At 44.8% G+C, this 23,252-nt stretch overlaps 1 protein-coding gene across 4 annotated transcripts in view; it reads left to right on the top strand.

Moving 5' to 3' along the window:
* Positions 1–23,252, top strand: part of RUFY1 (RUN and FYVE domain containing 1) — a 65,137-nt gene that overhangs the window by 36,846 nt on the left and 5,039 nt on the right. For all 4 annotated transcript variants that reach the window (XM_077911154.1, XM_077911158.1, XM_077911157.1 and 1 more), the window contains exons 11-15: positions 2,210–2,377; positions 18,530–18,627; positions 20,287–20,406; positions 20,954–21,083; positions 23,098–23,192. In XM_077911154.1, coding sequence (XP_077767280.1) covers positions 2,210–2,377; positions 18,530–18,627; positions 20,287–20,406; positions 20,954–21,083; positions 23,098–23,192 — 611 coding nt within the window. The remainder of the gene's footprint in view (positions 1–2,209; positions 2,378–18,529; positions 18,628–20,286; positions 20,407–20,953; positions 21,084–23,097; positions 23,193–23,252) is intronic.

Genomic DNA, 23,252 nt, shown 5'->3' with positions numbered 1-23,252 from the left:
GTTCTTTGTCGGTACTTTTCACACACCTGCTTAGATCTGCTTTTTTTTTTTTTTTTTTTTTTTTTTTTTAAGATTTTATTTATTTATTCATGAGAGAGAGAGAGAGAGGCAGAGACAGGCAGAGAGAGAAGCAGGCTTCATGCAGAGAGCCAGATGTGGGACTCTAACCCAGGACTCCAGGATCACGCCCTGGGCTGAAGGCAGACACTCAACTACTGAGCCACCCAGGCATCCCTAGATCTGCTTTTTAAAAACAAATGAATCTTTTATATAAATTTTTTCAAGGGTGAAAAAATATATTTACGGAGAATCAGATCGTCCCTTTAAAAAAAATTTGGAAAAAAATAAAAAATAAAATAAAATAAAAATAAAAATAAAAATAAAAAAAATTTGGGAGTGGGGCACCTGGATGGCTCACTCAGTTAAGTGTCTGCCTTAGATGTGGAGAAAAGGGAACCCTCATACACTGTTGGTGGGAATGTGAACTGGTGCAGCCACTCTGGAAAACTGTGTGGAGGTTCCTCAAACAGTTAAAAATATACCTGCCCTACGATCCAGCAATTCCACTGCTGGGGATTTACCCCAAAGATACAGATGCAGTGAAACGCCGGGACACCTGCACCCCGATGTTTATAGCAGCAATGGCCACGATAGCCAAACTGTGGAAGGAACCTCGGTGTCCAACGAAAGATGAATGGATAAAGAAGATGTGGTTTATGTATACAATGGAATATTACTCAGCTATTAGAAATGACAAATACCCACCATTTGCTTCAACGTGGATGGAACTGGAGGGTATTATGCTGAGTGAAGTAAGCCAGTCGGAGAAGGACAAACATTATATGTTCTCATTCATTTGGGGAATATAAATAATAGTGAAAGGGAATATAAGGGAAGGGGGAAGAAATGTGTGGGAAATATCAGAAAGGGAGACAGAACGTAAAGACTGCTAACTCTGGGAAACGAACTAGGGGTGTTGGAAGGGGAGGAGGGTGGGGGGTGGGAGTGAATGGGTGACGGGCACTGGGGGTTATTCTGTATGTTAGTAAATTGAACACCAATAACACCAATAAAAAAAATAAATTAAAAAAAAAAAGTGTCTGCCTTAGGCTCAGGTCATGATCCTGGAGTCCTGGGATAGAGCCCTACATCAGGCTCCCTGCTCGATGGGCAGACTGCTTCTTCCTCTCTGCCACTTGTACTCTCACCCACTCTTTCTCTCTCAAATAGATAAAATCTTTAAAAATAAAATATTTTTAAGGGCTTACTTAGTTTACCACGAAGTTCTGCATTTTTGCCAATTTTATCAGCCTTTGTCAGGGATCATCGTGAGATCAGAATCGTGATTGCTTTGCCAGTACACCTCCCTCAGTCACAGCCTCTGGTCTGTTTCTTTCCACTCAATCTATATGCCAGTGACCAGTGTTTTGTTTTTTTGTGTTCTTACAAGTAGGTTCCACGCGCATCGTGGGGCTTGAACTCACAACCCAGAGATCAAGACTCACAGGCGCCTTGATCTAGCTAGACGCCCCAGCCAGTGTTTTTTATTAGACCCAGCTCTTAGATATGCTTTGTTTCTTTGCTTCGTTGCACGAATGTGGAGACCTATGTCCTGAATTACCCAGGACAGAGCTGGTTCAACATGGTCACACCCTTATTGCCATAATCTAGCAACACAGTCCCAAAACTCCAACATTGCAGCGTTGCATTGTTGGGCAGACATTCTCTGAGACTGTGCATCCTGGTCTTCAGGTTTAAAGAACATTGTTGGTAGAACTCGAGGCTCAGAGTGCCACCTGCCAGCTTGCCTCTTTTTTTTTTTTTTTTTTTGGTAAGATTTTATTTATTCATGAGAGACAGACAGAGAGAGAGAGGCAGAGACACAGGCAGAGGGAGAAGCAGGCTCCATGCAGGGAGCCCAGTGTGGGACTTGATCCCGGGATCACGACCTGAGCCAAAGGCGAATGCTCAACCACTAATCCACCCAGGTGTCCCTGCCAGCTTTCTATTGACTGCTACAGAGCCAGTCACTATAAAATGAGAAAAAGAGAAAAATTTAATCCAGTTCTGTTCCAGACAGACTCTCCTAGATCTCCCTAACCTCTTCTGACTTGGGGTTTGGATTTCTGGCCCTGCCCAAGAGACACCTTAGAAAAACATATCTCTCTGTCTACTTCAATAACACTTGCCTTATTAATATGCTCTGAAGGAACTGGAAAAAGAACTGGAGTTACAGATTGGAATGAAGACAGAAATGGAAATTGCCATGAAGCTGCTAGAAAAGGACACCCACGAGAAACAGGACACCCTGGTTGCCCTCCGCCAGCAGCTGGAAGAAGTCAAAGCCATTAATTTACAGATGTTCCACAAAGTTCAGGTGGGAGTGGGCTGCGTGTCCATACCGCAGGCTGGCTTTCTGCTGCTTGTTGCATACTGCCTTTACATCCATCCCCATTCTTTCTGCAGGAGAGAGGAGGACACCTCTGCGAGGTCTGGTCCCTAGGCCCTGTCGCACCTTCCTGCGCTTAGGTTATTTGAGCCTCCCAGTGGTCCCCAAGAAAAGTTTGTAACAGGGTGGGGGGCCTAAGGACAGGGTCAAACCCAGTGACTGTGTCAAGTGCCCGGACTGGCACAGCTAATACATAGGCCTGAAAATGGAACAATGTCTTCTGAATCCAAAGTTGAACCTGGCCTGTCTTTCCCTTCGCTGTCTCTATCATGTGTCTGCCCCAAGGAAATGGAGAAGCGGAATAAGGCGCCCTAGAAGTTAGTATTGCCTTCTCAGGCTTTGCCGTGACGTTCATCTAGCTGGGTCTCCAGCCTTGCAGCTGGCAGGTCGCCTCTCCTGTCATCTCCAAGGGATCATTCCACAGCTTGAAAGTAGCATCTGAGGTGGCAGAGCTTCCTTGCCCAGAAGCTACGGCAGTCCCTGGGATCATCCTCTGTCCTTCTCCAAACTTCTTTCTTGTTCTGAAGTTCTCTTTTCTGTTTTTAATGTTCAGACTGACCCACTTCCTCCTCCCTAGCTGTGCTCTGACTCTCCTGCATCTGTGTGAGAGAAGACGTGAGGGCAGACACACGTGTTCTTTTGCCCTGCCTTTTTTAAACTGTTATATAACTGACATTATCATAATAGCAGCCGTGGAAATTAAAGCATAGGGAGAAAATGGGAAACAGTTTCACTGTGTTCCCTCCTGACACATTCTCTGTTTTAATCTGTGTTTTCTTCTGCTTTGGGCCAGTCTGTAAACTTAATATTAAATGCATGTCAGGGGAAACCATACCACTGTAATAACTTAGCAGACCCTAAAGTAGAGAGCATTCCAGACCAGCAGTCTTGTTCCTCATAGCTATGCAGGGACCCGGGTTCGTGGCAGCTCCAGCTGTCCAGGCCACTCTAGTGGGTGCCATTCTTGCCACCCGAAGGGGCGAGAAGAGCAAAAATCCAGAGCCAGGATTTCCTCCCAGACAACAGCAGAGAAGTTGGACACATCATTCCGTTCAATTGCACAGCCAAGGGCGAGGTAGCATGGCCAGGCGTGGCTGTGAGGGGGCCATGCGGCTGCCATGTCTGGGCTGCCAGCCAGAAAGGGGGTAACATCAGGGCTGGGAGACCTGGTTGTCACTATCACCATCAGCCCCACTGAGCTCCTGGAAGTCCCATCCAGTCCCAGAATCCTCACCATCCACAGCCCCTGGGTGACAGGCAGCACTCCCCATAGAGCCTGGGAGGCCTGTGTTTGAACCACAAGACGAACCATTTTCCTCATGTTAACCCATCCCACCCAGCATCAGACAGTAGAGCTGAAACAGGACTGCCAGGTGCCTGTTTGCAAAGGGAAATGAGGGACACGCATGGCAGACCCCAGCCAGCTGTGGCCATCTTTGGGTTGGCTGGGGAGGAACCATGAAGGCTGCCCAGGGTACCGGGGGCTCCATTTGTTGGCACATCTGGCTCCCCTTCCTCTGTTGGCTGAAGAACTAGTCAGCCCACCTCTGGCCCCTGAGAGGTCCACCATCTCCATGGCCCATTGGAAGTGGGCTCAGAAAAAAAAAAAAAAAGAAGTGGGCTCTCAGGGAGTGCAGCCTTCCCAGTGGCTGGCTGCTGTGTCTATCTGCTGGCCTGCAGTTGTCTTAAGGATCAAACAGTCACAGGATGTCTTCCGGCCCCACTTATGGTTTCTTTGCAATGCAGTCCCCTGAGTCATTGTCTCCGTCTGTTTCCCCTCATCTGGGTGTCAGTGAGCAGGTCATTGTCCCGTGTACCTGCCTCACTGCTTCACTCCATTAGTCCCTCCCTCCCTCCTATCAGTGGCCAGTGATCTGCAACAATAGGCCAAGGGGTGCTTTCCTTTCCTGTACCTCGGATCTCTACTGCAGGGTGTCCTGGGGCCTTCAGTGTTCACTTTGTGGTTTCTCTCACTCACTTCAGGGCACAGAAGTGGTGGCTTTGCTAACCTGTCATGCCCCTGCCCTTGGACTCTGCTCCTGTCCCACCTCTCTGCAAACCCTTCACTCATGGCCCCTGTCCAGACGGTAGGCCCTGCCACCCAGACCAGCTCTCTGGCTCTCTACAGCCACTGCCTCTGCAGCCCCCGCACACTTGGTGTGAATTCCAGGTTTGGGCAAGTGACACTTTTGCTAATTGTCTGCCATAATTAACAATGGTCACCGGCTCTTGGGCTTGTCACAGCTGCTTGGACGCTCCCAGCCCTGGACTGCTGAGTCAGTGCTGCGTGCAGTACATTTCCTGGGGCAGCAGCACACCCCCCACCTTCCCTCTTATACGGCTGGGTTTCAGGGATAGGGGATTTGATATTGTCCCTCAGGTCAGGGTACGCTATAATAAAACACTTCCTGTTTTATTTTATCCTCATGCCTACTCTCATCCTTGTCCTTTTGGGCCCATATTCCACAATGTTTATTTTTGTATGGGTATTTGTCATTCTAAAACACACATCATTTTGAGTATGTGCGTTTTAATTTATATAGGTGGTATTGTGCATGGCTCTCATCTCACCTTTTTTCCCCTCAGAGCTACATGCGTCTTGGGTGTATCTGGTTTGGGCTTCAAAGTGGTTAGTCCTGGTATATGCATCACTGCCTCTTGCCCGTTCCCACTGCGACAATGTTCTGTTCCTGCCACTCCACTGGCACAAACCAACACTGGGGTACACATCCCCCCAGGGGGCTTGGGAGGGTCTCTCTAGCAGATAGAAAGTGGAGTGCCTGCCGGACAAACACTTCCTTTGTGTCCTTGGTTTGTGGAAGCCCAGTTGTGTTGCTTTCCAGGGGACTGCACCAGTACACACCGTCCCCTCCAGCCCTGTTTGGCCACATCTGTATTGTGAGCATGCTTGTTTTATATGCATTTGTCAGCCTAGTAAGTATTAGCGTCCCTTCATATGTTTGTTAGCCATTCATGTTTCCTGTTCTTGCTGGGTCATGTTTCTTGTCCTTGTTTCTTTTTTAAATTGAAGTATAGCTGACACTAGTTTCAGGCGTACAACATAGTGAATCGAGTTCTGTTACACAGTGCTCGTCACAATAAGTGCAGTCACCATCTGTTACCATATGACACAATTACATTGTTATTGACTATATTCCCTGCACTATATTTTTTTCTTTTTTTTTTTTTTCTTTTTTTAAGATTTTATTTGTTTATTTATTCATGAGAGGCAGAGGGAGAAGCAGGCTTCATGCAGGGAGCCCAACCTGGGACTCAATCCCAGGTCTCCAGGATCAGGCCCTGGGCTGAAGGTGGCGCTAAACCACTGAGCCACCCGGGCTGTCCCGGTCTCATTCTTTTCAAAGACTAATATTCCATTTTATATATGGACCATTTCTTCTATCCATTGATGAATGGACACTTGGACTGCTTCCACATCTTGTCCTTTGTAAAATAATGCTGCAGCGAATGTAGTGGTGCAGATATCTTTTTGAACTTGTGTTTTCGCCAATGAAATTACTGGATCATATAATATTTCTGTTTTTAAAGATTTTATTTATTCATGAGAGACACAGAGAGGCAGAGACATAGGCAAAGGGAGAAACAGGCTCCTCACAGGGAGCCTGATGTGGGACTCAATCCCGAACCCCAGGATCATGCCCTGGGCCAAAGGCAGATGCTCAACTGCTTGAGCCACCCAGGTGTCCCCTATTTTTAATTTTTTGAGGAATTTCCAGACTGTTTTTCACAGTAGCTGCACCAGTTTACAACCTGCCCCTGCCCACACAGAGCAGTGAGGCAGGCACAAGAACTGTGTTTAATAAATGAAGCAGTAAACTGTAGTCACCGACACATGGATTGAGGGGAAATAAACAGCAGATACAATGACTAAGGGGACTGTATCATCAAAGAAACCACGAGTCAGGCATGAAGAACATCTGTGACTGGTCCCGAATGCAACCTCCAGGCCAGCAAACAGATCATCAGAAAGCTGGTCTCCTCCTCCACCAGCACTTGTCATTTCTTGTCTTTTTAGCACTGGCTATTGTCCCCAGTGTCCAGTGACATCTCAGTGTGGTTTTGATTCTCATTTTCCTGATGGTTAGTAATGGTGGGCATCTTTTCACCTGCTGTTGGCCATGTGGATATCTTCTGTAAGAAAACGCCTGTTCGGGTATCTCTGTCCATTTTTAATCAGATTGGTTTTGTTCTTGTTTATCGTAGGAGTTCTTTGTATATTTTGGATACTAACTCCTTATCAGACAGAATTGCAAATATCTTCTCCCATTCAGTAGGTTGCTATTTTATTTTGTTGAATGGCTTCCTTCACTATGCAAAAACTTTGTAGTTTGATGTTATCCCAACAGTCTGTTTGTACTTTGTCTTTTGCCAGAAAAATATTGCAAAGGCCAGTGTGCCAAGAGATCACAATCTATGCTCTATGGTTTTAGGTCTCACATTTAAGTCTTTAATCCATTTTGTGATGTATGAAAGTCGTCCAGTTTCATTCTTTTGCATGTAGCTGTCCAGTTTTCCCAGCACTATTTGTTGAAGAGACGGTCTTTTCCCCATTATATGGTCTTGCCTCCTTTGTCGTAGATTAATTGACCATATGATTTACTCCTGGGCTCTCCTGTCCTGTTCCATCAATCTAGGTGTCTGTTTTCATTTGAGTACCATACTGTTTTGATTATTACAGCTTTGTAGTATAGTTTGAAATCTGGGATTGCAATGCCTCCAGCTTTATTCTTTCTCAAGATGCCTTTGGCTATTTGAGGTCCTTTGTAGTTCCATACAAATTTTAAGATTATTTGTTCTAGTTCTATGAAAAATACTGTTGGTATTTTGATAGGGATTGCATTCAATCTCTAGACTGCTTTGGGTAGTCTACAGATTCTGGATATTTTAACAATATTAATTCTTCCAATCTGTGAGCATGGTCTTTCTTTCTATAATCTTCAGTTTTTTAATCTATATCTTACAATCTTCACAATATAGGCCTTTCATCTCCTTGGGGAAGTTTATTCCTATTGTATTATTTTTGATGCAATTGTAAATGGGGTGGTTTTTTAATTTTTCTTTGTGCTTGTTATTAGTATATAGAAATACAACTGATTTCTGTATATTAATTTTTTATCTGCAACCTTACTGAATTCATTTATCTGTTCTAACGGGTTTTTGGTGGAGTCTTTCAAGTTTTCTGTATAGAGTATCATGTATTTGCAAATAGTGTCCATTTTACTTCTTTCTTACCAACTTGGATGCCTTTTACTTCTTTTTCTTGTCTGACTACTCTGGCTGGGACTTCTAGTTCTTTGTTGAATAAAAGTGGGAAGAGTGGACATCCCTGTCTTGTTTCTGACCTTAAAGGAACCTCAGTGTTTCCCCACTGAGTCTGATGCTCAGCTGTGGTTCTGTCATTTATGGCCTTTATGATGTTGAGGTATGCTCCATCCAAACCCAGTTTGTGGGCAGCCCTGGTGGCGCAGCGGTTTAGCGTCACCTGCAGCCCGGGGTGTGATCCTGGAGACCTGGGATCAAGTCCCACGTCAGGCTCCCCGCATGGAGCCTGCTTCTCCCTCTGCCTGTGTCTCTGCCTCTCTCTATGAATAAATAAGTAGGGGCACCTGGGTGGCTCCAGTGGTTGAGCATCTGCCTTAGGCTCAGGTCGTGATCCTGGGGTTCCGGGATCGAGTCCCACATCAGGCTCTCCACAGGGAGCCTGCTTCTCCCTCTGCCTATCTCTCTGCCTCTTTCTTTCTCTCTCTCTCTCTCTCATAAATAAAATCTTGAAAAATAAATAAATAAATAAATAAAATCTTTAAAATAAAAAAAGAGATGGAATAAACCCAGTTTGTGGAGAGTTCTTACCACGAATGGATATTACATGATATTATATTTTGTGAAATATTTTTCCTGCATCTATGAAGATGATCGTATGGTTTTTACCCGTCATTTTGTTAATATGTTGTATCACGATTGATTTACAGATATCAGGCAAGCTCTGCATCCTGAAATAAATCCCACTTGAGTGTGGCAAGTATTCCTTCTAATAGCTCGTTGCATTCAGTTCACCAATATTTGAAGGATGTTTGCATCTGTATTTATCAGAGATGTTGACCTATAGTACCTCTGTTCTGGTTTTGGTATCAGGGCACTGCTGGCCTGATAGAATGACTTTGGAAGTTTTCTTTCCTCTACTGTTTTTTGGAAGAGTTTGAGAAGATTAAGCATTAACTCTGTTTAAATAACTATTTGGTAGAATTCCCCTGTGAAGTCATCTTGTCCTGGACTTTTGTTTGTTGGGAGTTTTTTTTTATTACAGATTCAGTTTCACCACTTTGAAACTGGTTATTTCTTCCTGATTCATTCTTAGACAATCATAAGTTTCTTAGAATCCATTTACTTTATTCACAAGAGACACAGAGAGAGGCAGAAACATAGGCAGAAGGAGAAGCAGGCTCCTTACAAGGAGCCTGATGTGGGACTCAGTCCCCGAACTGGGATCATATCCTGAGCCAAAGGCAGAGCTCAACCACTGAGCCACCCAGGCCTCCCTCTTACAGTCCTTTGTATTTCTGTGCTGTTAGTTGTTACTTTTCTTCTTTCATTTCTTTTTTTTTTTTTTTTTTTTTCTTCTTCTTTCATTTCTGAATTTATTTATTTATTTGAGCCCACTCTCTTTTTCTCATTGAGTCTGGGTAAAAGTTGATCAGTTTTATCTTTTCAAACAACTGGCTCTTGGTTTCATGTGATCTTTTCTATTGTTTTTTTAGTCTCTGTTTCACTATATCCACTCTTAATTATTTCCTCCTTGTACTGACTTTGGGCTTTTGCTCTTCTTCTAGTTGCTTTATGTATAAGGTTAGATTGTTGGTTTTGAGATTTTTCCTTTTTTCTCGAGGGAGGCTTTTATCACTATAAACATCCTTCTTAGAACTGCTTTTGCTGCATCCCAAAGGTTTTGGACCATTGTGTTTCCACTTTCATTTGTCTCCAGGTACTTTTTTAAATTTCTCCATTGATTTCTTAGTTGACCAATTTGTTAGTAGCATGTTTAGCCTCCACATGTTTGTGTTTCTTATGGGTTTTTTCCTGTAATTGATTTCAAGTTACATACTATTGTGGTGGAGAAAGATGCTTGGTATGATTTCAGACTCCTTACATTTATTGTGACTCCTTTTGTGGCCTAACATGTGATCTCTCCTGGCAAATGTCCCAAGTGCACTTGAAGAGAATGTGTATTCTGCTTTAGGATGGAATATTCTATATGTATCTGTTAAGTCCATCTACTCCAGTGTGTCACTCAAAGCTTCTGTTTCCCTATAGATTTTCTGCCTGGATGATCTATCCATTGATGTAAGTAGGGTGTTAAAGTCCCCAACTATTGTATTACTATCAGTCCTTTTTTTTTTTTTTTTTTTTTTTTTTTTTTAAATCAGTCCTCTCTTAATGTTTGTTAACAGCTGCTCCTTGTAGTCGGTGTTCCCGTGTTGGGTTCACAGATATTTACAGTTGTTAGCTCATCTTGCTAGATTGATCCCTTTTTATCATTATGTAACGTTATTTTGTCTGAAATAGGTACTGCTACCCCAGTTTTTGGTTTGATTTGGGTTTTTTTACTTCCATTTGCATGCAGTATGTTTTTCTATCCCTTCCTTCACTTGCAATCTGTGTATGTTTTTAGGTCTGAAGGGAGTCTCTGGAAGACAACATGTAGATGGGTCTTGTTTTTTTTATCATTCGTCACCCTATGTCTTTTGATTAGAGCATATTTAGACCATATACACCTAAAGTTATTACTGATGGGGTGCCTGGATGGTTCAGTCAGTTGAGGATCCGGGTTTTGGTTTCAGCTCAGGTCATGATCTCAGGGTTGTAAGATCACACCCTGCATTGGGCTCCATGCTCAGCACAGAGTCTGCTTGAGATTCTTTCCGCCTTCCTGGCCCTCCCCCTTGCTTGCATGCATATTCTCGTGCTCACTCTCTCTCAAATAAATAAAATATTTTAAAGTTACTATTGATAGGGGTGCTTGGGTGGCTCAATTAAGTGTCCAACTCTTGATTTTGGCTCAGGTCGTGATCTCAGGGTCATGAAAACATGCCCCAAGTTGCTGTCCTTACTCAGTGGGGAGCCTGCTCCTCCCTCTTCCTCTGCCCCTCCCCATGCTCATGTGTTCTTTCTCTCTCTAAAATAAATAAATGCAACTTAAAAAATAAATAGAATAAAGAATAAAGTTCTTACTGACAGGTATGTACTTACTGCCTTTTTATTCATTGTTTTCTGTTGATTCTTGTAGTTCTGTCTTTTTTGTTTTTTTTCAAAGATTTTATTTATTTATTCATGAGAGACACAGAGAGAGAGTCAGAGACACAGGCAGAGGGAGAAGCAGGCTCCCTGTAGGGAGCTCAGTGTGGGACTCAATCCCAGAACTGCGGGCTCACATCCTGAGCCAAAGGCAGAGGCCCAACCGCTGAACCACCCAGGCGTCCCTCTCTCTTCCTTGCTTTCTTCCCCTGTGATTGATGGCTTTCCACAGTGTTATGCTTACATTCCTTTCTCTTTACTTTTTGTGTACGTGTTGTAGGTTTTTGATTTGTAGTTCCATGAGACTCATATATAACATTCTGAATATAAACAGTTTATAATAAGTTCTCTTAAGGTCTATTAAGGTCTGTCAAGTTTGAACACATTCTAAAAATCACTACATTTTGGGTTGGGGGATAGGGTGACTGGGTGACAGGCACTGAGGAGGGCACTTGATTGGATAAGCACTGGGTGTTATACTATATGTTGGCAAATTGAGCTTCAATAATATATATATACAATTATATATATATATGTAATAATATATATATATATCACTACACTTTTACTCTCTTTTTATGTATATGATGTATTTTATATCCTTTTATTTTATGTATCCCTTAACTACTTTCTGATACAATTGCCTTTACTACTCTTGTTTACCTTTCTTATTAGCTTCATAACTGATTGATCCAACCCTTACTTTATGTTTGCTTTTACCAGTGAAAGTTTTCCCTTTCATAATTTTCTTACTTGTAGTAATGGCCTCCTCTCTTCCACCAAAGAAGCTCCTTTAAATATTTCTTGTAAGCCTGGTTTAGGCATAATGAACTCCTTTCACTTCTGTTTGTCTGAGAAATTCTTTATCTCTCCTGCTAGGTAGAGTACTCTAAGTTGTAGGATTCTTCCTTTCAGTGCTTTGAATACATAATGCTGCTCCCTTCTGGCCTGCAAAGTTTTTCTTTCTTTCTTTCTTTCTTTTTTTCTTTCTTTCTTTTTCTTTCTTTCTTTCTTTCTTTCTTTCTTTCTTTCTCTTTCTTTTTCTTTCTCTCTCTCTCTTTCTCTTTTTCTTTTTCTTTCTTTCTTTCTTTCTCTTTCTCTTCCTTCCTTTTCTTTCTTTCTTTCTTTCTTTCTTTCTTTCTTTCTTTCTTTCTTTCTTTCTTTCTTTCAGATTTTTATTTATTCATTCATGAAAGACACAGAGAGAGAGGCAGAGGGAGAAGCAGGCTCCATGCAGGAGCCCAATGTGATACTCAGTCCTGGAACTCGAGGATCACACCCTGAGCCAAAGCCAGACGCTCAACTGCTAAGCCACCCAGGCGTCCCACTTACAAAGTTTCTGCTGAAAAATCTGCTGATGGCCTTATTGGATTTCCCTTATATGTAACTATTTGCCTTTTTCTTGTTGCTTTAAAGATCCCCTCTTTATCTTTAAGCTTTGCCATTTTAATTATCATGTATCATGGTGTGGACCTCCCTGGATTCATCTTGTTTAGGGTTCTCTGTGCTTCCTGGGCCTGGATGTCTGTTTCCAGGTTTGGTTAGGGAAGTTTTCAGCTAGTTTCCAGGTTTGGTTAGGGAAGTTTTCAGCTATTATTTCTTCAAATAAGTTTTCTGCCCCTTTCTCTCTCGCCTCCCTCTGAGATATATATTATTCAGATGTTGGCATGCTTGATGTCTCAAAAGTTCCTTAACCTTTTTGTAGTATTCTTTTCTCTTTTTGCTGTTCAGCTTGGATGCTTTCAATTTTCCCTCTGTCTTCCAGATCACTGAGCCAGATTTTCTGCATCCCCTGATCTCTGTTGAGTCTTTCTGGTATACTTTTCATTTCAGTCATTGTATTCTTCAATTCTTACTGTTTCTTTTTTAAAATTTCCTTTTAAAAAAAATTTTTTTTTAAATAAATAAATAAATAACATTTCTTTTGGTGGAAGTTCTCACTGAGCTCATCCACTCTTCTGGCAAGTCCGGTGAACATCTTTATGACCATTACTTTGAACTCTTTATCAGGTTGACTGCTTACCTTCCTTTCATTTAGTTCTTTTTCTAAAGTTTTGACTTGTTCTTTCATGTGGAGCATATTCCTTTGTTTCCTCATTTTGTTTGACTTCCTGTGCTTATTTATGTGTATGAGGCAGAATAGCTACCTCTTCAGGTCTTAAAGAGGTGACTGACCTTGTGTAGGACTGTGCCCTGTGTAGATTGCGTGTGTCTGAGGTTTTGTGCTGGGGCTTCATCAAGCACGTGTGCTGGGGCTCCCAGGGCACTCCATGGAAGTTGGAGCTGATGGAGGACATGGGCCAGGGGGCCCCAAGGTACTCCAAGAAGTGAGGGGGGCGGGTCCCAGGATGTTCTGCATAGTGAAGATCCTGGTGGGATGGCTGGAGCTTAAATGGGTACAGGCCAGGAGGTCCTGAAGGGCTCCACATGGGGTGGAGGGCCAGGTGGGATGGCTGAAGTGGGGATAGACAAGGCAGAAGGTGGGGTCCTAGGGTGCCCTGGGCAGTGGGTGCCCTGGCAAGTCATATAGAGCCAAAGCAGGTATAGGCCTGTTTTGGCAAGACAGCTGGAGCTGTAGCAGGCACCATCCGGGGTGTCCAGTATGTGCTGCACTGGTTCCACCTTGGCAGGACAGCTGGAGCTTGGGAGGGCCCCTCGGGGACGCTGAGGGCTGATGAGAGCTGGGGAACTGGGGCTCACTGAGGTGTTGGGCTGTCCAGAATGGCTGGACCACACTGCTGTTTGTGCTATCAAGGTGAAGGGGGACCATCAGCAATGGTCCTCACCAGCGCCTGCTCCCCAGCAACTGGGGAGCATTCCAGCAAACTCCCCCAGAGCCTGGCAGATGCTCTGGGAGTTCACCCACAATCCAGCACAATCCAGCTACCATTTTAAACTGCAGCTTTTCCCCGTGCCCTAGGGCAGGTGCACATGCACATAGGCCAATTGGTGCTCTCCCACCCTGCCACAGGTACAGCACCAGGGTTGGGTTACCGTCCTGTGTCCGCACCTCTCCTGCCCTTCTCCGTGTGGTCCCTCTGTTTGGCGTGCAGAAACTGTTTGGTCAGCCCTATGTTCTTAGGGGGAAATCACAGTAGGTGTTGGTGTAGGTTTGGTGTGTCTGGAGGAGGAGAGGTTACGGTCTTGTGCATCACCATCTTAGAGCCTCCCCTTGTCTTGTCCTTCCTGATTAGCATTAATTCTGCATGTAGTCTGGATATCAGTCCCTTACTTCCTCGAATACAGTATATCCCCTCTCCTCCTCCTCTGGTGTCCTCAAGTCCTTATTTTTGATGTAGCCAGGTGTGCTAACTTTTCACGTCATGGGCTCAAGTTGGGATTTTAAGAAGCCCTTTCCCAAGCCTGTGTGTCAAAGACATTCTACACTAGTTTGATGAACCTGACAGATAGGTTTCTGAAAGTATCTAGAGTTAACTTTCATGTTCAGTCTTACAGATCTGCATTTGGTTTTCTCTACACAGTCAGCTACCACAAAACTAATCTTCTCTTTTCTCGTTCACATTGGCTGTGCCAACCCTGATCGTAGATCAGGTTCCTATGTGAGGGGAACTGCTCCTGAGGTCTCTCTTGAGTCTGTCTACCTGTTTGAGTTACCTAATCAGCACAGCTCTGTGTAGTAAGTTTCATGTCTGTTGGCTTGCTGTAACGAAGTACCAAAGACCAAGTGGCTTGACAGAGCTGCATTGGTTTACAGTCGGGAGCCCAGAAGTCTGACTTTGGGTGTCAGCACAGTCGCCTTCTGGGAGCTGTGAGGAAGACCAGACAGAGCACCCCTGGCTCCTTGGCTCATGGTGGTTGCTGACCACCATATGTGATCCTTCACTTGACATACGATCCTGCAGGCATGACTATGTCCATACTTCCCCTCTTAACAAGGACACAAGTGATACTGGATTAAGGGCCCACCCTACTGCACTATGATGCCATCTTCACTGATTATGTCCATGATGGCCCACTTCCTAAATAAGGTCATGTTGTGTGGTACTAGGGGTTAGGACTGCCATGAACAGATTTGAGAGGTACAGAACTCAACCCATTACAGAGGACAAGCCTGCCCTCCTTGCCCCCTATTCCCTCCCCCTCCTTTTTTTAAGATTGACTCTATTTGTAAACCTTTATTCTTGATGCAAATTTTAGAACAGTTTATAAAGTTCCTTTTAAAAATCAAGCTGATGGGCACCTGGGCAGTTCAGTTGAGCATCTGACTCTTGGATTTGGCTCAGGTCATGATCTCAGGGTTGTGGGATTTGAGCTCCACACTTGGCAGGGAGTCTGCTTGGGATATTCTCTCTCCCTCTCTGCCCCTCCCCAACTTGTGTGTGTGCGTGCTCTCTCTCTCTGTCTCAAATAAAGAGATCTTTTTTTCTTTTAAGATTTTATGTATTTATTCATGAGAGAAAGAGAGAGAGAGGCAGAGACCAGGCAGAGGGAGAAGCAGGCTCCTCACAGGGAGCCCAATGTGGGACTCAATCCCAGGACCCTGCGATCGTGTTCTTGAGTTGAAGGCAGATGCTCAACCACTAAGCCACCCAGGCGTCCCTAATAAAGAGATCTTTTTAAAAATTTTTTTAAAAATAATCCAGCCTGAACCAAGCTGTGACTGGACCCACAGGCTGGAGCAGTACAAGCAGCAGGGGCAGGTGGGACTGGAGCCCAGGATTGAGGTAGGAGGTCCCAGAGTAAATTCATTAAAAAAAAAAAAAAAAAAAAAATTCAACTGAATTTCATAAATGGGGATTACATTGGATTTATAGGTTAACTCGAGAAAAATTGATCTCCATAGTATATAAAGTCCATCCCAAGAATATGGGATAGCTTTTCATTTAGTCACATACTCTTTCTCTCTCTCTCTCTCTCTTTTTTTTTTTTTTGTCCTTTTTACTGGATAAGTGTCTTACATTTTCTCCAGGTGAGTATCTGGATTATAATTGTTGTTGCTCATGTGACTGTGCCTTATTTTGCTGTATCATCTAGGTTGGTCTTACTGATACAGGAAAGAGCTCGTGTGCTTGCGCACTTGATCTTCTGTTAGCAGCCTTGCACATCACCAGGACCTGACAGTTCTCTGTTAATCTGTTGGCTTGAGGTGTAATTGATCATATCATTGGTAAATAGAGTTTAATTTCTTTACCCTCAATTTTTATTTCTTAGAGCATTGGCCAAGCTGTCCAAGACTACATTATGCAGTAGCAGAAACCATGGGCAAACTTGAGGTCCTGCTCTTAAAAGGAATGTATTTAAAATCTTCTCCATTAGCTGTAATGCTTGCTAGATGTTTGCTGTGTGATCCTCAGTGAGTTAAGGCGGTTCACTTCTGTTATCATGATTGAGTGTTGGATTTATTAAATGCTTTTTTTCCCCTGTATTGTATCTCTTTTGATAATCATATTCTTTTTTTCCCTTTATTTGTGTTGTAATTTATATTGATTAACATTCCTGGAATCCTACCTGCTTATGATATATTTAAATAGACTCAGTACCATTAGCAATAGTTTGTATATAATATAGATGTTTATTTTTTAGGTGGACTTCTAGTTACCTTTCCTCTTACTAACCTTATTTGCCTTCAGAAGGTTGGGCTGGCACCGTAAGCTTTCCTGCTCTCTTAAAGCTCGCTTTCTCTGGAATTATTCATATAAGATAACAAATGTCTGTTCTCAAAGAGTTTTGAGAACCCACCTCTGTAACAGGACTCGCCCGGGTCTGAGACTTTGGGAGCAGGGAGACTCTGATGACCATTTCAATTTATTAAATGCTTACTAACCTATTTGTACTTTCTATTTCTTCTCTGGACAGTTTTGATACATTTTTTACAAAATGTATTTTGTTTAGGTTCTCAAATGTTTTAGCTCAAAGAACCACCTTCTTTTCCTAATATTCTGTATCGTCTATCGTTTAATGTTTTTCATTGATTTCCACCCTTACTTTTATTATATTCTTTCTGATTTCTTTGCGTTTGCTCTGTACTTCATTTTCACCTGCTGAAATGCATGCGTGGCTTATCCGTTTTATCTTTTCTTTAATATCATAAAAAATGTTATATGGAGGTGCCTGGCTGGCTCCATCAGTAGAGTGTGACTCCTGATCTTAGGGTCATGACTTTGAGCCCCACGCTGAGGGTAGAATTTACTTAAGAAAATAAAAATAAATAACAAAAATGTTATTTGAAGTTAAAAATTACCCGCAAGTGCAGCTTTAGTTGTGGTCCTCAAATTTTAACAAAAGCATATCATCTAAGAAGCACATTTTTCACATCTTAGCATCTCCGAAACCTAGATGCATCTTAGAGTCAGTAGCATGATGTGTTCCAAGTACCAGGTTTTTCTTTCTTAGTAGTATATAAAATTTTTTTTAAACATTTTTTTTTTTTTATTTTTATTTATGATAGTTACACAGAGAGAGAGAGAGAGAGGCGCAGAGACACAGGCAGAGGGAGAAGCAGGCTCCATGCACCAGGAGCCCGACATGGGATTCGATCCCGGGTCTCCAGGATCGCGCCCTGGGCCAAAGGCAGGCGCCAAACCGCTGCGCCACCCAGGGATCCCTCTTAGTAGTATATAAAATTAAGACACATCTTACACTCGGTACATCTTCAGTACCACACAATATTGCATAATGTTTTCACTAGCTTTTACCTCTGAGTATTTCATAATTATTCCTCTGGTTTATATTTTTAGCTCAATAGTTCTAGTAATATGCCATTTAGTTTCATTTCCAAGATATGAGGGACTTTTAGTCATTGTTTTGTTGTTAATGTCTAATTGTTTTAGATTAAGATCCAAGAATACAGTCTGTATATTATTCTTAACAATGTATTAGAACTTTCTTTTTAAGATTTTTATTTATTCATGAGAAACAGAGAAAGAGAAGGGCAGAGACGGAGTAGAAGCAGTCTCCGTCCAGGAAGCCCGATGTGGGACTCAATCCCAAGACTCCAGGATCACGCCATGGGCCAAAGGCAGGCACCAAACCGCTGAGCCACTCAGGGATCCCCAAGAACTTTTATTTTTAAAGTGTCTCTTGGGATGCCTGGATGGCTCAGTTGGTTAAGTATCTGACTTTGAAGTCCTGATCTCTCAGGATCCTGGGATAGAGCCCTGCATCCTGCATGGAATCTGCTTCTCTCTCTTCCCCTCACATACACACACACACACACACACACACACACACACACCTGTGAGCACACTGTCTCTCAAATGAAGCTTGCTGGGGAGAGGGGGTGGGGAGTGTCTTCTTGTAGACACACAGAGATGTGCTTTTTTGCCATACCCTGTCCACCTGCTCCCTCAGCACCTGCCCTGGTTCAAAGCCTGGATTCAGAAGTCACATAGTCGCAGGCGTGAACCTGTTGCACCACTCATCCATGCTAGTCTCCACCCAGGCGCACTCTCTGAGCCTCCCTTTGCCCAGAGAAGGGGGCTAACCATCCCTCCAAGGCCAGATGAGCTCACCTGTATGCTGGGCACATGGGAACAGCTCAGTAACAGGGTCAGATCCCACTCTGAAGTTCCTTTTTGAAAAGAAACATGAACCTTTCGTAGAGGAAAGGCTCATTACTTCATTCGGGGCCTTTCTTTGTGTTGATGAAGCTGGGAGCTGTGACCCACATTGTGGGGAAGAGCAGCAATTAATGAAATGCTCCTGAAAGTGTTGTTAAAGCAGAGGATAAAATCAAACCTGCTCTTAATTCCGAGTAGGCACAGTGGTAAGAGAGAGGCAGAGTATGACCCCTTTTCCTTGCCTTGGCAGAATGCAGAGAGCTGTTTACAGCAGAAGAATGACGCCATCACATCATTTGAAGAAAAAAACAACCAAGTTATGTCCAGCATGAAACAGATGGAAGAAAGGTAATCACTCCCCCTGGCAAATACTCCCTTGAATGCATGGGACATTCTCTGGACCTGAAGTCTCTCTCAGAAGGACAGACAACTTCCTTCTAGTGGTCCTCTGGGACCTAGTCCTGCTGAGCAAGGGGGCTGATTGCCAGCCTTGCCTAAGTGTATATTCCTTTAACCAATGTTTTAGTGACTATCACATTGTCTTCTCAGGGGGTCAGACCTATACAGTGAGCTCTTTGTCACTGTCATATTTACACATCAATCAGTAGTGGATCACAATAGTCTGAAAACAGACCCACACAAATGTGGCAACTGATTTTCTTATAAAGGTGCAAAGGCATTTCAGTAGAGAAAGGTAAGTATTTTTAATAAATGATGTTGCAACAATCAGACATCCATAAACTTTAAGAAAATGAACCTCAGTCTATATCTCATGCATCATACAAAAATTATCTGCACAGGGATCATAAGTCAAAATGGAAAACTTAAAATTTATAACTTGTAGAATAAAACATAGAAAATTTTTGTGGCCTTGGATTAGTCAAAGAGATCTTAGACAAGACATGAAAGCCTGGGGTCCACGGGAGAAAAACTTGATAAACTGGACTTGATCAAAATGTAAAACTTTTGTTCTGTGAAAGACATGGTTAAGAAAAGAAAAAGAAGAAAAAAAAAAAAAAAAAGACATGGTTAAGAGAATAAAACTGTTAATGATTGGGAGAAAATGTCCACAAATTGATCACATAACTGACAAACTACTTGTATCCAGAATATATAAAGAACTCTCAAAATTCAACAAACAACCCACTTTAAAAATAGACAAAAGTCTTGGACACACACTTCACCAAAAAGGACAGACATGTGGATGGCAAGCAGGCACATAAAAAGATATTCATTGTCACTAGCCATCAGGGCTGCGCATATTATCACATTGAGGTACCAATACACAACTACTGGAACAGCCAGAGCTTTTTAATGATAGCAGTGAGTTCTGAGAAGACTCCAGAGTGACTGGAATTCCCCTACATTACCTGCATGGATGCAAGATGGTACAGCCACTTTGGAAACAGTCTTTTAAAGCTTAAACATACCCTTACCATAGGACCCAGAAGTCCTTCCCAAGGAAAGTGAAGACTAATGCTCACACAAAAACAACTACACAAACATTTATATAGCAGGTCTGTTCATAGTTGCCAAACCTAGAAGTGCATCCGAAGTCTTTTCATCTAGTGAAGGATAAATAAACCAGCACTCTATACAGTGAAATAGTACTGGCCCATTGGAAGGAAGGAACCACTAATACCCAGACTGAGAGTGATCTCAGATACCATGCTGAGCAGAAGCCGCAGTCTCAAAAGGTTATAGGAGGAATAATTCCATTTGAAGGACATTGTTGGAAAGACAAAGCCATGGTATCAGAGAACAGATCAGTGGTTGCCAGGGTTTAGGGGTGACTGCAGAGGGGAGCACTAGGGAGCCTTCCAGGGTGACAGAGCTGTTATGTCTCCTGGTCTCCTGATCCTCCTGGTTGCCGCAATAGCCATGAGTCAGTTTTACTGTTTGTGTATTTAAAACCCAAGCCACAGGAGTCTGAAAAGGTACACTACCACCGCCAGTCGTCAGTCATGAGGGCAGCTTTCTCACGCACACCTGGTTCTTTGGGTGCAGGTTACAGCTCTCAGAAAGGGCACGGCAAGGGGCAGAGGAGCGGAGCCTCAAGGTGCAGCAGGAGCTGGGCGGCCAGACGTGCGCACTGCAGCAGCAGCTCTCGCAGCTGCATGAGCAGTGGTAGGTGGAGGGGAGGGGGCGCTCCCTGGGGGCTCCCTTCTGAGTTTAGCCCTGCAAGGCTGGGGTCAGAATGTGTCCAGCCCAGTGATGAGAAGTGCCAGTGTCCCCTTCCATAAGTGAGGGCACTAGTTCCAGGGAGAGGGTTGGGGTTCAGGAACATCCCTGGGCCCCGCAGCTGGTGACAGGAGGTGTGCAGTAGCTCTCCCACCCCCATCCTGTGTCCTCCAGTGGAAGCTGGCTATGGGTTGGAGAAAGCAGAACACGTGTTGCAGTCCCCCCCACCCCCTTAGTAAAAAGTGTTTGGGACACTTTTCCTTTCTCTCCACTCACGTGGGATCAAGTGTGTGCCTGCCCTGCTTCCTTGCAGGGTCCTGGTGTCCCCTCTAGAAGGGCAGACGGATCCCTGCAGGTGACGGGTTCAGACACCCGTATGGCAGTTCTGATTGCTATGAATTCCCATTTCCCAGGTGGAAAATGGGTTGGAGGTTATACATTTTCCATGCACCTCTCCCTCTGAGACTAACTGAAGTTCATTTTGGGAAAACAGCTCGAGTCTAGAGAAAGAGTTGAAATCAGAAAAAGAGCAGAGACAGGCTCTTCAGCGAGAATTACAACAGGAGAAAGACACTTCCTCCCTACTCCGAGCCGAGTTACAGCAAGTGGAAGGATTAAAAAAGGTAAGGCAGCCATCCTGGGGAGAAGAGCTGCCGGCATCTCCAGGAAGCCTGGCCACTTGGAGCCCTGCTAGGGGTGCAATAACAGGGAGACGGCTGCACTGGGAGGGGGGTCCGGGAAGAGTGCCAGGGAGGAGGCTTGGATGACGCCACGGAGAGATGCAAGCCAGGAACCTCTCAGGCCACAGGAAGCGTGAAGGTCTGTCATGGAGAAGGAGCAGAGAGCAGTGAGGCCGAGTAGTGGCGAGTGGAGGAAGGAGGCACTGGAGCTGCAGCCTTGGGTGGGCACACTGATCATGGGCCCCCGAAGGCTCTGGAAGAGATTTGGATCTTATCCTGAGCGCAGCAGGAAGCTGTTGGATCCCTTTCGGTTTTAGGATGGTCACTAGCTACTGTGTGGATGGGGGCTGGGCTTGCAGGAGAGGAAACCGTAAATGTGAACACTTTACACGCCTGGAAGCAAGTGCCAGTCCACGGCTTCCCCCGAAAGGGGCTTGGCCACTGCCCAGGGTTGGCTATCCTGGTTCCCCAGAACCATCTGGTTCTGGTCCTGGGCCACGCCTGGGAAGCTAAGCTAACCAGAACCCTCCACCCCTCTAGACAAGACCTGAGTCTAGTCTCTCTCTGGAGTCCCCTCAGTTCTCTGGAGAAGGTGAGCCCTGGATCTTGAGGCAAAGGCTTCAGAGTGCATGGGGAAGTAGGTTACCCGAACGGCATCTTTGCCTGCAGAATAGGCCCCCCAGGGGACCCAGGCAGGCTATGAGTTCTCCTCAGGATAAAATCCCCAGCGGTCTCCCCCACAGCGCCAGTGAGAGCCGGCTGCTGCCAGGGTTACTAGGGGGTGTTTGTGGCCTCCACAGCTGCTCCCAGCAGGACTGGTACACCATCCGCTGCACACCTGCCCTAGCAGAGGACCCTTGGGGATTTCATTGTGTTGAACGTGGTGATGGGCACTGCTGCATGGCCCCAATGAGCCAACCAACCCCCTTTGATCTTTGTTGGAAAGTGTCTAAGAGTCTCTCCCAGAGGAGCCCACTGGGGAGGGGAACAGCTTCCTTGGGGGCTTCTGAGGCTCTCTTTGGTCTAACACTTGAATTGCACACCCTCCCCATCCCCCACCTGCACTTACATACACACACAACAAACTACATATAACGTGGTCATAGGGCCCTCATGTGCCTGTGTCATCAGGTTCTCAGGGAGAAGGCCCCAGGGCAGCTGGGAGGGAGGTGCCCACCACTCAGGCTCCCCCTCATCAGCTCTGAACCCCAAATCATTCTCCTGGGTATTTGGGCCGTCGCCAGCCTGTGTCTTCAAAGGGCACAGGACACAGATGGCAGTGGGTGTCCACATGTGAGCTTCACTGCCCACATGCACAGGTGGTCTCGGGGCTCCAGAAGGCTTTCCATTCTTAGGCCATGAATGAGATTTCACATGTGGCCTCCATCAGCCTTGGTCATTCACTCCCAGGAAGTGTCTTAGTTTCCAACAGACCTGCCCTTCCCAGAAATCCGTTTCTTTAGATAAGCCTTCGCTGTGCTTCTGCAGGAGTCGTGGCTGTGCAGGTGTAGAGGCCATTCTCTGTTTAAATAGACTTTTTTTTTTTTTTTTTAATTTTTATTTATTTATGATAGTCACAGAGAGAGAAAGAGAGAGGCAGAGACATAGGCAGAGGGAGAAGCAGGCTCCATGCACCGGGAGCCCGACGTGGGATTCGATCCCGGGTCTCCAGGATCGCGCCCTGGGCCAAAGGCAGGCGCCAAACCGCTGCGCCACCCAGGGATCCCTAAATAGACTTTTATAGCCACTCAGTCGGCAAGGCCTGGTTCACCCCATGAGGGCCTCTGCTCTCCTGTCCCAGGGCCGTGGGACAGGAGAGCCACTCAGCAGAGGTAATCCACAAAATAACCCCTGCTCCAGTGAGATCAACACCACAAAACTGCTTTGTTCTTGAAAAACATCCTGACCTCCCTGCTGCTGCCATCAGGGTGACAAGCCTCCGATTGGTCCATTTTAGGAGCTGCAGGAGCTCCAGGACGAGAAGGCAGACTTGCAGAAGGTTTGTGACGAGCAGGAGCAAGCTCTCCAGGAAATGGGCCTGCACCTCAGCCAGTAAGAAGCCCACCCTCCCTGCCCTCCCACCTGCGTCAGGGCCACCACTACCCTCACCCC

This window comes from Canis aureus, chromosome 10 (assembly GCF_053574225.1).
Source record: "Canis aureus isolate CA01 chromosome 10, VMU_Caureus_v.1.0, whole genome shotgun sequence".
Lineage (NCBI taxonomy): Eukaryota > Metazoa > Chordata > Mammalia > Carnivora > Canidae > Canis > Canis aureus.
This window is presented reverse-complemented; position numbering and strand designations above follow the sequence as displayed.